Consider the following 11,502-nt stretch of genomic DNA (forward strand, 5'->3'; position numbering starts at 1 on the left):
TTGGGGCCGATTTTTAAAATATATATCTTGGCAGGAAACGGGCGTTTACAAACAGAGGCATGCTTCGAGTTGCATAGTGGATCGTACCAATCCAGAGACTCCGGGGGAGGGAGGAAATAAAAATAAACCTGATTAAACACATTCCGTCTCTTCGACCGACACTGTTTTATTCATAAACATAATGAGACCATGAGTCTCATTATGTTTATGAGTAATCGAAAATAATCTACATAAGTTTTAAAAAATAAATTCCATTGTGGGAACACCCCGCCTCTACATGGTTAAATCCCCGGCCTCTCTCTGATAAGCGTGCCCGCTGCTCGGAGGTCCCCCATTGCACCCAGCGCGCTCACGCCAGCAAGTGGACATGTCACCACCGTGCATGTGCTCTCATAATTTCATTCCTTGAGAAGAAAAAAGAATTTCGTGACCGGTGAGTACCCATCACCGTATCTCCATTCATTTCATGGAGCGGGAGAGTGCGTGGGCGCGCGGGGCTGTTGCGCGGGATGTGACTCCGACTGAATGATGAAACACCGCTCGAGGATGTCATGAAGTCTGAGGCGGGAGGGACGGTCATTGGTCATCGGTGATGGGCCTTTAATTCTGTTGGGCCGTAAATGTTCCGGAGCTGCATCCGCATCTTTAGGGTTGAGTCATCACCTCCGAGTCATGTGCGGGAAAGACAAGCCCTTCTGCGGTGTCTGACCCCGACACGTGCGGGTTCCCTTGTGCCGCAGCCATCGTGGCTCTTTCTTCCCATCGCAGCCTCCGGATAAATGGTCATAATTGGACCGGTCCGCTGGGCTGCTGTGTTCCGGTCGCAGGATTGTGAAACAACGGCCTTTCTCACACACAAACCAGGCTAATCAGGCAGCGTTAAAGGAAATCTATTAATCACTTAATCCTTGGGTTGGTGTGTGTGTTGGGGGGGTGGGGGTGAATTTCTGCTGAATCGCGGTGGGATATGTTCCCGAATTTCTTGGGAATTTCTTTAAAAGCGGAGTGAAAGGAGAGAGGCACCACGCTGTGGGCATGGACGGGCTGGGAATGCTGCCATGAGTCCACACCCTTGGATTCCTCGGCTCTAAAGTGTACATGTAAAGAGAACGCTCCATCATTCCCTCCCTCCTCCCGGAGATTTGTGGCTCCAAGGTGTGTTTGGGTTCTTATGCAAATCTGGTCATTTAACTATGGAGGCGGCAGGAGCCTCCTGCCACTGGCCCCGACTGCCCCTGGCCTCAAATCTGAGTTCATGGTCCTCATGGACCGGTTCTGACGCCCCTGCAGCTGGGTTCAGCCTGACCCTGGGCTGCTGGCCCGTCTGAGGGGGGCTCAGCCTGACCCTGGGCTGCTGGCCCATCTGAGGGGGGTTCAGCCTGACCCTGGGCTGCTGGCCCGTCTGAGGGGGGCTCAGAGTCCAACGGCTTGACTAACCGACCTCTTTCCCCTCTGCTTCACAGACAGGTTCTGATGAAATAAAGCAACGAGCTGCTCGTTTCAACCTTCGCCAAGTGTCTCGGTCTCCTCGTGGCCTTCGTAGCCTTCTACCTCTGAACACTCCAGACTCTTTGCACAAACGTCCCAGAAGTGACGGCCTCCTCCCTTCAGCCCGACAACCGTAAAGACATTCCACCCTCTGCCCTTATTGCTTTGTCAAATGCCAAAAAACAGCAAGGCCGTCAAGAGAGAACTTGACGATGATGTCAAAGAGTCTGTCAAAGACCTCCTTTCCAACGAGGACGCCTGTGACGATTCCTTCAAGAAGACCTCGCTGATCATCGGCAACCATGAGGTGGAGCAGAAGGAAAGTGATGTGGAGGAGGGGGGGTCGGACATCGAGGAGGAGGAGGAGCGCCCGGCCTGGAACAGCAAGCTCCAGTACATCCTGGCCCAGGTCGGCTTCTCTGTGGGACTCGGCAACGTGTGGAGGTTCCCCTACCTGTGTCAGAAGAACGGTGGCGGTAAGTTCTCAGTGGTTCCACCACGCATTATATAAGCAGGAGACATTTATGTGGCAACCACAATAACAACCTGGGGTTCTAGACGGGCGAAACACCGCACTCTGACTCATTTCACATGAAGAAAAACCTTGAAAAATAAGCAGTTGGTATTAATAATGACTTATTACACAATGGAGGAATGCGTAACAGGCCCAGTGTTTCTACAAGCCAATGATTCTGTCTGGTTTAAGCCTCCGGTGGCGTCCACCTCATTCCATAGATGGCCCAATGTATGATCAGTCGGGAACGGGAGGGTGGAGTTTAAGGTGCCGGCAGGTGTGAAACGCCCCCCTGGGGGGGCAAAAACCACATTCAGGTCATGTGACAGCAAACAGAACCCTCCGCCATGTGCACAGGTCCACTGTAGACACCATTTCCCAGCATGCACTCTGTCACTGATTAGAGGAGCCACTGACTGACGCTCATCTGGTTTATTCAGACGGGATCACACACACACACACACACACACAGGATCAAGTAGATTCAAACAGAAAATGTGGCCGCTGAATCCCACAAAGAACTAAAGTTGGAAAACTCTTTGAGTTTGGAGATGGAAGCAGGAATCCCAAACAAAGGTGCAATCCGGAGCGCTCAGGGGCCGAGCTGTCCCACCTGTCCCACCTGTCCCACGGAGGGTTGGACAACAGCTGGAAGTCTCTTAAATCAGGAGGCAGGTGATCATCTGGAGGTGAGATACAGGTGTGTAGATGAACCAGGAAGCAGCCCCGCCCAGCCTGGAAACAGAAGGGGAGGGGAAACTCCCAACAGGATCACCTTTCAAACCTGATCCTGTGTTTGTTTCCTTGGCCTGTTCCTTCTCCACGTGTCCTCTCCTGGAGAATGAGCGAGATTCCGGTCATAGTCCTGTTCTTCACACAGACCGTTCCCACAATGGAACCTTTGAACAGGATACTTCAAAGCTATCAAATCAAAAGCTAAAAGAACCTCGTGTGGGCTCCTCCGTGGCCATCAGCAGTTGAGGCATTAGTTAATAAAAATGAGCATTTTGTCCAACCCTCAACTGGTCAATGTTCATAAAAGTCAGCTTGACAAACGGCCTCCGTCTCGGGTTGACGTGCAGATAAATTAGAACGGGCGGCCCTTTCTTACCGGACTTATTTATGACTTTGTAAATCGAGGAATGTGTGAGTCCGACATGGCCCAACGTTTCTGTGGGAGAAAACAGGCGAGAAGCTCATTGAGATGGTAATTAAAGCGTTCGAGTGTGCCAAACGCCGGCGAGCGTTCTGTTAGAGCTGGCGTCCAGGTGTGAGCATAACTGCAGCCCTCCCAACTTAATTATCACGGGCTGTGCGTGCGTCTGCAAACCAGTTCTGCAGAAACGGCTCAAAATGATCGAGCACGTCATCATTTCTGGATGATTGTTGCCTGCTGCTAAACTACCGTCGTCCAGAAGACTGATGTTAGCATCATGCTAACCGTGCTTTGGAACTTCACTTTGTGTGGAGGCAAACACATGTTCATCGTCAGTTGTGTGTGTGAAGTGTCTGATCTGTCAACACACACACACCTTTTAAAAACCTTACAAAGGGTTAAAAACAGGCTCTTAAATACCTTCGCCTGCAGTTTGTGCTTATGCAAATGTTCAAATATTGGGATAGAGACTCCTTAAAATGGGAGCATGCAAATATTGGTGTTTTGCAACATTAAAGATATTTTTATTATGATGTCAGGAGGATATAATCACTTCCTTGTTTAACAAGCCTCTTTTACAGTACCGTTCCCACAAGTGGAATCGAGAGGGAAACTACTGTATTTGACAAGAGGAAATGGACTCTTTCAAAAGTGGCCTAAAAGTGAGGGGGGAGGGACCTTTGATGCCTTTAAAGGAAACAATGGCGACGCGGGGGGGGGTGGATGCTGACTGATGTGAAGCTTTTCCCCCAGACTGGCCAGATTTAGATGTTTTAATATTAGAAAGCAGCAACACACAGCTGCCCAACACAATCAAGGACTTCTTCAGCAGCATCAGGACTCAGGAAATGAGCATGCTGGGAAAACAAGCAGAAGGTTCCACGTGCACAACACGGATCCTAAACAATGATGTCGCTGCGTGATCACTCATGGGAAACACTGCAGGGCTCTCGCCCTCACGCTCACGCTCACGCTCACGCTTCACCTGCGACAGCAAAGGCTGCCGAGCGGGACTTTTTAAAGAAACTCTTCAGTCAAATAATCTCAAAACTCTCAGTAACACCCCCCCGACATCATGAGAGGAAACGAAAACCTCCCGGTGCATCATGGTCACTGGGGTTGGTTCTGCTTAACCCAGAAAAGCGCTGGCAGCTTCCTTTCTGCCCCCCCCAAGTGTCACAGTTGAGCGATGAGTAAACGACGGCTGTTTCCAGGAAGTGATGCGATCTGATGACACACTTTCCCCTTCTTGCGTCTCACCCTGCCTTTGTTAACTCTTTGCAGGAGCTTACCTGATCCCGTATCTCATCCTGCTTATATTGATCGGAATCCCTCTGTTCTTCCTGGAACTGGCTGTGGGACAGCGCATTCGCAGGGGCAGCATTGGGGTGTGGAACTATATCAGCCCTCGCCTGGGTGGCATCGGGTTTGCTAGCTGTGTGGTGAGTGTTACATATGTTATTACCAGATAGGCTGGCGTAGCGCTTTGGTAGTGACGGCCTTCTCCTGCTCCTCTTTGTGACCCCTGCAGGTGTGTTTCTTTGTGGCGCTCTACTATAATGTCATCATCAGCTGGAGCTTCTTCTACTTCTCCCAGTCCTTCCAGCAGCCGCTGCCATGGCACGAGTGTCCGCTCATCAAGAACAAGACCTTCACATGTGAGCTCAGTGCCGCCTGGTTAACAGCCCTCGTCGGCCTTTTGGCAGGCGGGACATGACAAGTGTGGCGGTTGCCTTCACAGATGTGGTGCCCGAGTGTGAGAAGAGCTCAGCCACCACTTACTACTGGTACCGCAAGACCCTGGACATCTCCGACAACATCAACGAGGGTGGAGGAGTCAACTGGAAGATGACATTGTCCCTGCTGGCCAGCTGGATCCTGGTTTGCCTCGCCATGATCAAGGGAATCAAGTCATCCGGGAAGGTAGTTTTTTGCGTTCCACAGCGTCTGCGCATCTCTTTAAGGCTTTAATCAATGGAACTGGACATTTGTGCTGAGCTAAGCTCAACCAAACTGGCCTGTTAAGTGGGGGTGTAGCTAAAGAGGAGGTCATGTGACTGTGCAGGATGTGGACGGGCTCATTTTAACTTTAACGAAGCTGTCAGTAGCTGTAGCTAAAGGTCGGCGTTTGTTTGCAGATTGTTTGGCTCCTCCCCCCCTTTCACAGGTGATCTGGCTCTTCTTATATCATGTGACAGGAATTAGCCATTTTACTTCCAAGGTCACAGTCAGGATCACACTAATTGGAAAAATGGTCACACTTTTTAATCTTCCCAGCTTTGATTTTGGTATTATCCACCATTCTCATGTCAGGCCGCCGTTCTGGGACAACAAAATGTGGTGTGGAACCTAAGAGGCTGCGGCCCTGTAGTGCAAAAGCTCCTGATACCAATAATCCAGAGATCTAATCCCCAACTCTGGAGTTCCACTAGGATTTTTATACTGCGTTTAACTCATTAATTGGCTTGAGCAGCACATTTCATTCAGATGTTTAGCTCCAAACCTGTCGAGAATGTTTGGAGCTAAAACCCAAAAAAGTGTCAGTTGACATCGATATTGATTTACACGATTCGTGCTGAAGACATCTGTTCTAATACAATCTACTTTCTAACTGAATAAATATCGCCGATATGGAAGCAAAATCAGAGATAAGGTGCATTCCCAGAGCTTCCCAGAGCTTCCCAGGAGCCCTCTACTGTAACCACACAGTTTTCCAGCAACTATCTGAGAGTCTGAAGGGACAAAATGGAGCCAGAGAAAAGATGGATGTCTGTGGTCCACCGGTGTTTTTGAAGTTTAATCAGCGCCGGGTGGCACAAAAGAATATTAATGTCCTCTCTGCTGTTGGCCACAAAAGCCTTCGCCAAAGAATCTCCCCACCACCATCTGCACCCACCCCTGTGTGTGTGGGTGGGCGTGAATGGGGTCGGGCCGTCCGGTTCCCATGGTGACGCGCGCTCTTTCGGCTTGGCTTGATTGTCAAGAGTGTAGGGAAGGGTGGAGGGGTGTGGCGCCATGATTGGTGTGTGTGTGCGTGTGTGTGTGTGCGTGTGTGTGTGTGCGTGTGTGATTCACATGAGCAGGTGCTAGGATGAGATTGCAGAGCAGCAGACTTGTGCTTTATCGTTACGCCCGCTCGCTTGTTGTGACCACCGATGTGTTCTTAAACATTTCTGGGAGTCTAATCTCTGGGAGTCCTGCAGCTGAGGAGGAGGCAAAGCCCTGAACCTTGACTCCATCTTCTCCTGACTGTTAAACATGCTGGTGGAACTGGACCTGGACCCTGATGTAGCGCAGATATAGGGCAGTAAATCTGAACCCAGTGTGCTAAATGAAACAGCGGGTACGAAGGTTTGTTATAATTCTAATGTTTAACTTTATAATCAGGGCCAGTGTTGGTTTTAAGTCACCCTTTACTAGATCCTACGGCGGGTTCCTGCACGCTGCCACGTGCACGCCAGCCTCTGAAGCATCCACGCCATGATTTAATGTCAGTAGTTCGTCGCTCATCAAACACGGAGTTGAAGTCGGGAATTTGCAAATAACTGGCTCACGGCGCCGTCTGTCTAATTAGGGCCACGGCTGGACCGGGGCGGCCAGCAGGGCGGCGACACACAAACGCCACACGTGTTCCCCTCTTCCCTGTTTGGGGAAGCCTTCCTGAGTATTCCGCTGATGTAACGGATGTTTTGTTGGTCTGCAGGTGATGTACTTCAGCTCCTTGTTCCCCTACCTGGTGCTGATCTGCTTCCTGGTGCGCGCTCTGCTCCTGGAGGGCTCCATGGTTGGGATTCGCCACATGTTCACACCCAAGGTATCCGTACAGATCGACCTCCCGCCAGGCTTTGTTTCTGCTGATGCCTCACGTCCCAGTTGGAGTCTTTTCCTCTGTTTTAGAGACACATCAGGGCTTCTATTTTTGGAACTTTGAGGATAAAACGCTGTCAGAGCTGTCAGTGAAGCCACTTTGGGGCTAAATTTAGACAAAACCTAATTGATAAAAATAGTTGTGGGTCAAAGAAAAGCTCGGCCGGCGTCTGATGCTGCCGGGGGGCTGTGTAATATGTGTCACCGTGGAAACGGTAACGCGGCCTTTATGTGAGCTGCTTCACAGCAGTCTGCCTCGTGAATCTGCCATCAGCCAAGACCTCATGACTTCAAACACAGACAGAGTGTGTGTGCGCGTGTGTATTCTAACAACAGCCAGCTCACATTAGCGCACATTTGACTTGCATCTGATTCATTTTTGAGTTTGCCACAGAGGGTGAGAGGACCTCAGTGATTCACGTTATAAAGAGGTCATTTCAAGCAGGGAAGGAGGTTTTCAGCTGAGGCACAAACTCGTCATTGATTTACAGTTTAATTAATTCCCGCCAGTTACTCAGCTACTCGTAATAAAACACTGTCGGAGAATGTTTGACCCGATCTCTGCGGCCAAACGAGGCAACGCCTTAGCTCTGTATCCTTTAATCCCTGAGATCTTATTCCATTTCAAATGTTGTGTTTTCAGCTGGAGATCATGCTGGAGCCCAAAGTGTGGCGAGACGCCGCCACGCAGGTGTTCTTCGCCCTGGGCCTGGGCTTCGGCGGCGTCATCGCCTTCTCCAGCTACAACAAGCGGGACAACAACTGCCACTTTGACGCCGTCCTGGTGTCTCTCATCAACTTCTTCACCTCCGTGCTGGCCACCCTGGTGGTGTTCGCCGTGCTGGGCTTCAAGGCCAACATCATGAACAACAAGTGTGTCTCAGCGTGAGTGTCTCACCACCTCATCGCCATCAGTGCTGCCTGCTGTTGAGGTTGGCGGTCGTGACTCTAGAAACCTTTGCTGCAGGAACATGGAGCGGATCCTGGATTTGCGAGGGACCAGCATTAATGAGAGCATGATCCCCCAGCACATGAACCTCACGCAGGTCACGGCTGAGGAGTACCAGCAACTGTACGAGGCCATCGAAGGCTTCCATGGGAGCGGGTTCCAGGAACTGGGCCTGGAATCCTGCAACATTGAGAAGGAGCTCAACAAGGTGGGTGCAGAAGGGATTCTTAACTAGCTTAACTAGTCTGTTATGTGAGAGCTCCGCTGTCAACCACGACTTTACCTCAGATCACTTGTTACAGCCGGTTACCATGACGACAGGCCTGGGCTGTCAGTCTCAAACTCCGCCCCTTTTCATCACGCTGCTTCCACCCCCCCCTTCCCTTTCCAGGTGGTCCAAGGCACAGGCCTGGCCTTCATCGCCTTCACGGAGGCCATGACCCATTTCCCAGCCTCCCCCTTCTGGTCCGTCATGTTCTTCCTCATGCTGGTGAACCTGGGTCTGGGCAGCATGTTCGGCACCATCGAGGGCATCCTCACGCCGCTGATCGACACCTGTAAAATCCGCAAGGAACTCCTCACCGGTGAGACTTTGAGGTCTGTCGTGTCCGGGGCCGCGGCCCCTAACTGACCCGTCTGACGCGTCCTTCCTGCCGCAGTGGGAGTCTGTGTCCTGGCCTTCTGCATCGGCATCATCTTTGTCCAGCGCTCAGGGAATTACTTCGTGACCATGTTTGACGACTACTCCGCTACGCTGCCGCTGCTCATCGTGGTCATCCTGGAGAACGTGGCCGTGGCCTGGGTCTACGGCACCGACAAGTAAGGAACCCAACAGTGGTGAACTGGCGGAGCTCGAAGGGAAAAGGCACAAACTTCTCTAATCTGCTGCTGTTCTCCACGACAGCAGCCGCCCAAAATCCTGTCTCGTGATTTATCCGAGGATTAAAATCCATCTCGTGATTTCCGAAAAGCGTGAGAACTCACCCCTGGCGCTCTGCCTCCTCCTCAGATTCTTTGAAGACTTGAAGGACATGTTGGGCTTCACGCCGTACCGCTGCTACTACTACCTGTGGAAGTACATCACGCCCACCCTGCTGCTGATCCTCATGGCCGCCAGCTTCATCCAGATGATCATGACGCCCACCAGCTACAATGCCTGGATACGGGAAGAGGTGAGTAAACATCTGGGGCCCCGGTCTCCAGGGGCCAGTCTCCCAGAAAGCTGGAACCAGTTTAAAGCAGACGAGGGTTCAAAGTCGATGAGCGTCCAGGCGTCTTTTAACCTGCGGACAATCAACAGGATGTGTAGTCTACCACTGAGACACGGCGTGTTTGGTCACGGCGTGAGGAAGCCGGAGCGACGGCGTCCATGCGGGACACACGGGGGGGGTGGGGGGTGTCTTTACCTCACCTGAGCAAACACAGCGACCTGGACGGGGAAGGGATTCACCCCACGTCCAAAAACACGATTTCAATGGACACACGTATCACTAGCAAAGGCCACCTGACTAGTTAGAGGCTGAAGGTTCCTTTTTGGCACTTACACAACAAAATAAAAGTTAAAGTTAAGTTAACGACGAGCCTCCTGTCTGTCTGTCTCCCAGGGTAAGGTGCAGGAACTGCGCTACCCCCCCTGGGCCGTCGTCATCTGCATCTCCCTGGTGATCGTGGCCATCATGCCGGTGCCCGTCGTCTTTTTGCTGCGCTACTTCAACATCATCAAGGACAACAGCAGCCTCTCCTCCGTCTCCTACAAGAAGGGCCGCATCATCAAGGAGAGCCCCCCGCCGGGAGACGACGACGACACCAGCCTGATCCGCGGCAAGACGCCCAGCGCTCTCCCGCTCGGCGACATCATCTATAGCAAGCAGGGCGGCGGCGGCGGACCTGACGCGGATCACGTGCCCAATGGCCACTGTGCCGTCGGCTACCTGATGGTTGACATGCAGGATGTGCCCGAGTCGGACCTGTAGACTAGAGTCAGACCGGGACGGACGGACCGACTGTCTGCGCCTCCCCCTCCCCCCTCCTCAGCGTGCTTTTAGTATCTTTTATGTATATTTGACTTGTACTGTATATCCTTGTAGATACGTAGTTGCTGTCCCATCTGTCGTCTCTGAACCTCTCATGACTGTCCTGTTCCCACAAGCATCACTGGATCCATCGTTATCCTGCTCCCATGTAAGCGGCCGGTCGCTGGAGCCAATTCAAATAGTGTGTGTGTCGCCCCCTGCTGACAGGTGACGGTAAGGGAATAAGCCCCTCCTTCCCCGCCCTCATATAAGATGGCACTAAAACAAGAGCAGCTGTCATCCAGATGTCGTTTTTGTTCTCGTGGCTTCACGTCCTCAAGCCAGGAAATCAGTTGACGGAATATTCATATTTTTAAACGTCGGTTAGCTTACACGGGCGAGCTAATCGGATCCAAAAAGTCTTTGTCTTCGGTGTTGTTGGCTGATGAGCCCTAAAGGGTCCTGTTGTTACACTGTATGAAAAGAAAACATTTCTTCAACTGACACCAATTGTAAATGAGTTGTACTGTACGGATGAAAGCTAGCTGCTCACAACTGTCAGGACACTGGTGGTCCGATTACACTGAAAGCCCAAGACGTGCACGCCGCCGTGAAAACTGTCATTACATCGTCCCTTTCCCCCGAGAGTCCACGACATTTCCGTTACAGACGTGTCAAAACTGGAGGCAGCAACTGCTCCGTCTGGCCACGTGCGCGTATCTGTGATGCCGTCGCACTGCAACACGTCTAGAAACCTGTGCGGGTTTTCGCACGGCTCCGCCCACAATCGTTCTCCCACCTCCTTCATTGCTCCCCCCTCTACGCACACATTGACCAACACCCTGGGAGTTACGAGGGGGGTTCGAGGGGCGGGAAGTCCCGGAGCAGCCGGAGTCCCGGAGCACCAGGAGCCCCGGAGCACCAGGAGTCCCGGAGCACCAGGAATCCCGGCGCACCAGGAGTCCCGAGCACCAGGAGCCCCGGAGCACCAGGAGTCCCGGAGCACCAGGAGTCCCGGAGCACCAGGAGTCCCGGAGCAGCGGAAACCAAGTCCTGCTGCAGAGAACATGAAGGTGGACATTGTGTCCCATTATGCCCGAGATTGGCAGCAGGGAGCTGCACTTCCACGATCATTCGAGACAAAATTGTGCCTCAATAATTTAGATCTGTTTATAGAATACGTGAGCACTGTATATTTAAGTATTCTGTAAATAGAATATAAATATGAATATATTTATCATGATAGTTTGGAAATCAGAAAACTGTTTTTAAGGTTCAGACATACATCAATCTTTAACTCATCAATATCTTATTTTTTTTGTACTAATGGGTTTTTTTTTTGGTTTCTTTTTTTTTCATGTAAATACTTTTTTCAAGTAGTCGGACATCCAGCTTCCCCCCAACGTCAAGATTAAACATGAAATATGACCCATACTGGCAAAATGTGGTTTCTTGGTCTTGTTCCTGACTAGAGTCCTGCAGTAGAGGCTTAAATTAATAATAAACTATTTTATTA

The 11,502-nt window shown here is 51.3% G+C and overlaps 1 protein-coding gene across 1 annotated transcript; it reads left to right on the forward strand.

The window, feature by feature from the left end:
• The first annotated feature begins 273 nt into the window (after positions 1 to 273).
• slc6a15 (solute carrier family 6 member 15) lies at positions 274 to 11,420 on the forward strand. Its single transcript, XM_057052555.1, has 12 exons — positions 274 to 433; positions 1,464 to 1,964; positions 4,443 to 4,600; positions 4,690 to 4,816; positions 4,900 to 5,081; positions 6,862 to 6,972; positions 7,669 to 7,910; positions 7,993 to 8,182; positions 8,366 to 8,558; positions 8,634 to 8,793; positions 8,984 to 9,146; positions 9,579 to 11,420. The coding sequence occupies exons 2-12, from the start codon at positions 1,661 to 1,663 to the stop codon at positions 9,945 to 9,947; spliced, it is 2,199 nt and encodes a 732-aa protein (XP_056908535.1). The 5' UTR covers positions 274 to 433; positions 1,464 to 1,660; the 3' UTR covers positions 9,948 to 11,420.
• Positions 11,421 to 11,502: the final 82 nt, after the last annotated feature.

This window comes from Takifugu flavidus, chromosome 13 (genome assembly GCF_003711565.1).
Source record: "Takifugu flavidus isolate HTHZ2018 chromosome 13, ASM371156v2, whole genome shotgun sequence".
Lineage (NCBI taxonomy): Eukaryota > Metazoa > Chordata > Actinopteri > Tetraodontiformes > Tetraodontidae > Takifugu > Takifugu flavidus.

Bases quoted from the DNA above. Each gene is read 5' to 3' on its own strand.
- slc6a15 (XM_057052555.1), top strand. From the start codon at position 1,661: ATGCCAAAAAACAGCAAGGCCGTCAAGAGAGAACTTGACGATGATGTC. The intron at 4,601-4,689 runs GTGAGTGTTACA...TGACCCCTGCAG, and splicing joins TCGGGTTTGCTAGCTGTGTG to GTGTGTTTCTTTGTGGCGCT. The intron at 7,911-7,992 runs GTGAGTGTCTCA...CCTTTGCTGCAG, and splicing joins AACAACAAGTGTGTCTCAGC to GAACATGGAGCGGATCCTGG.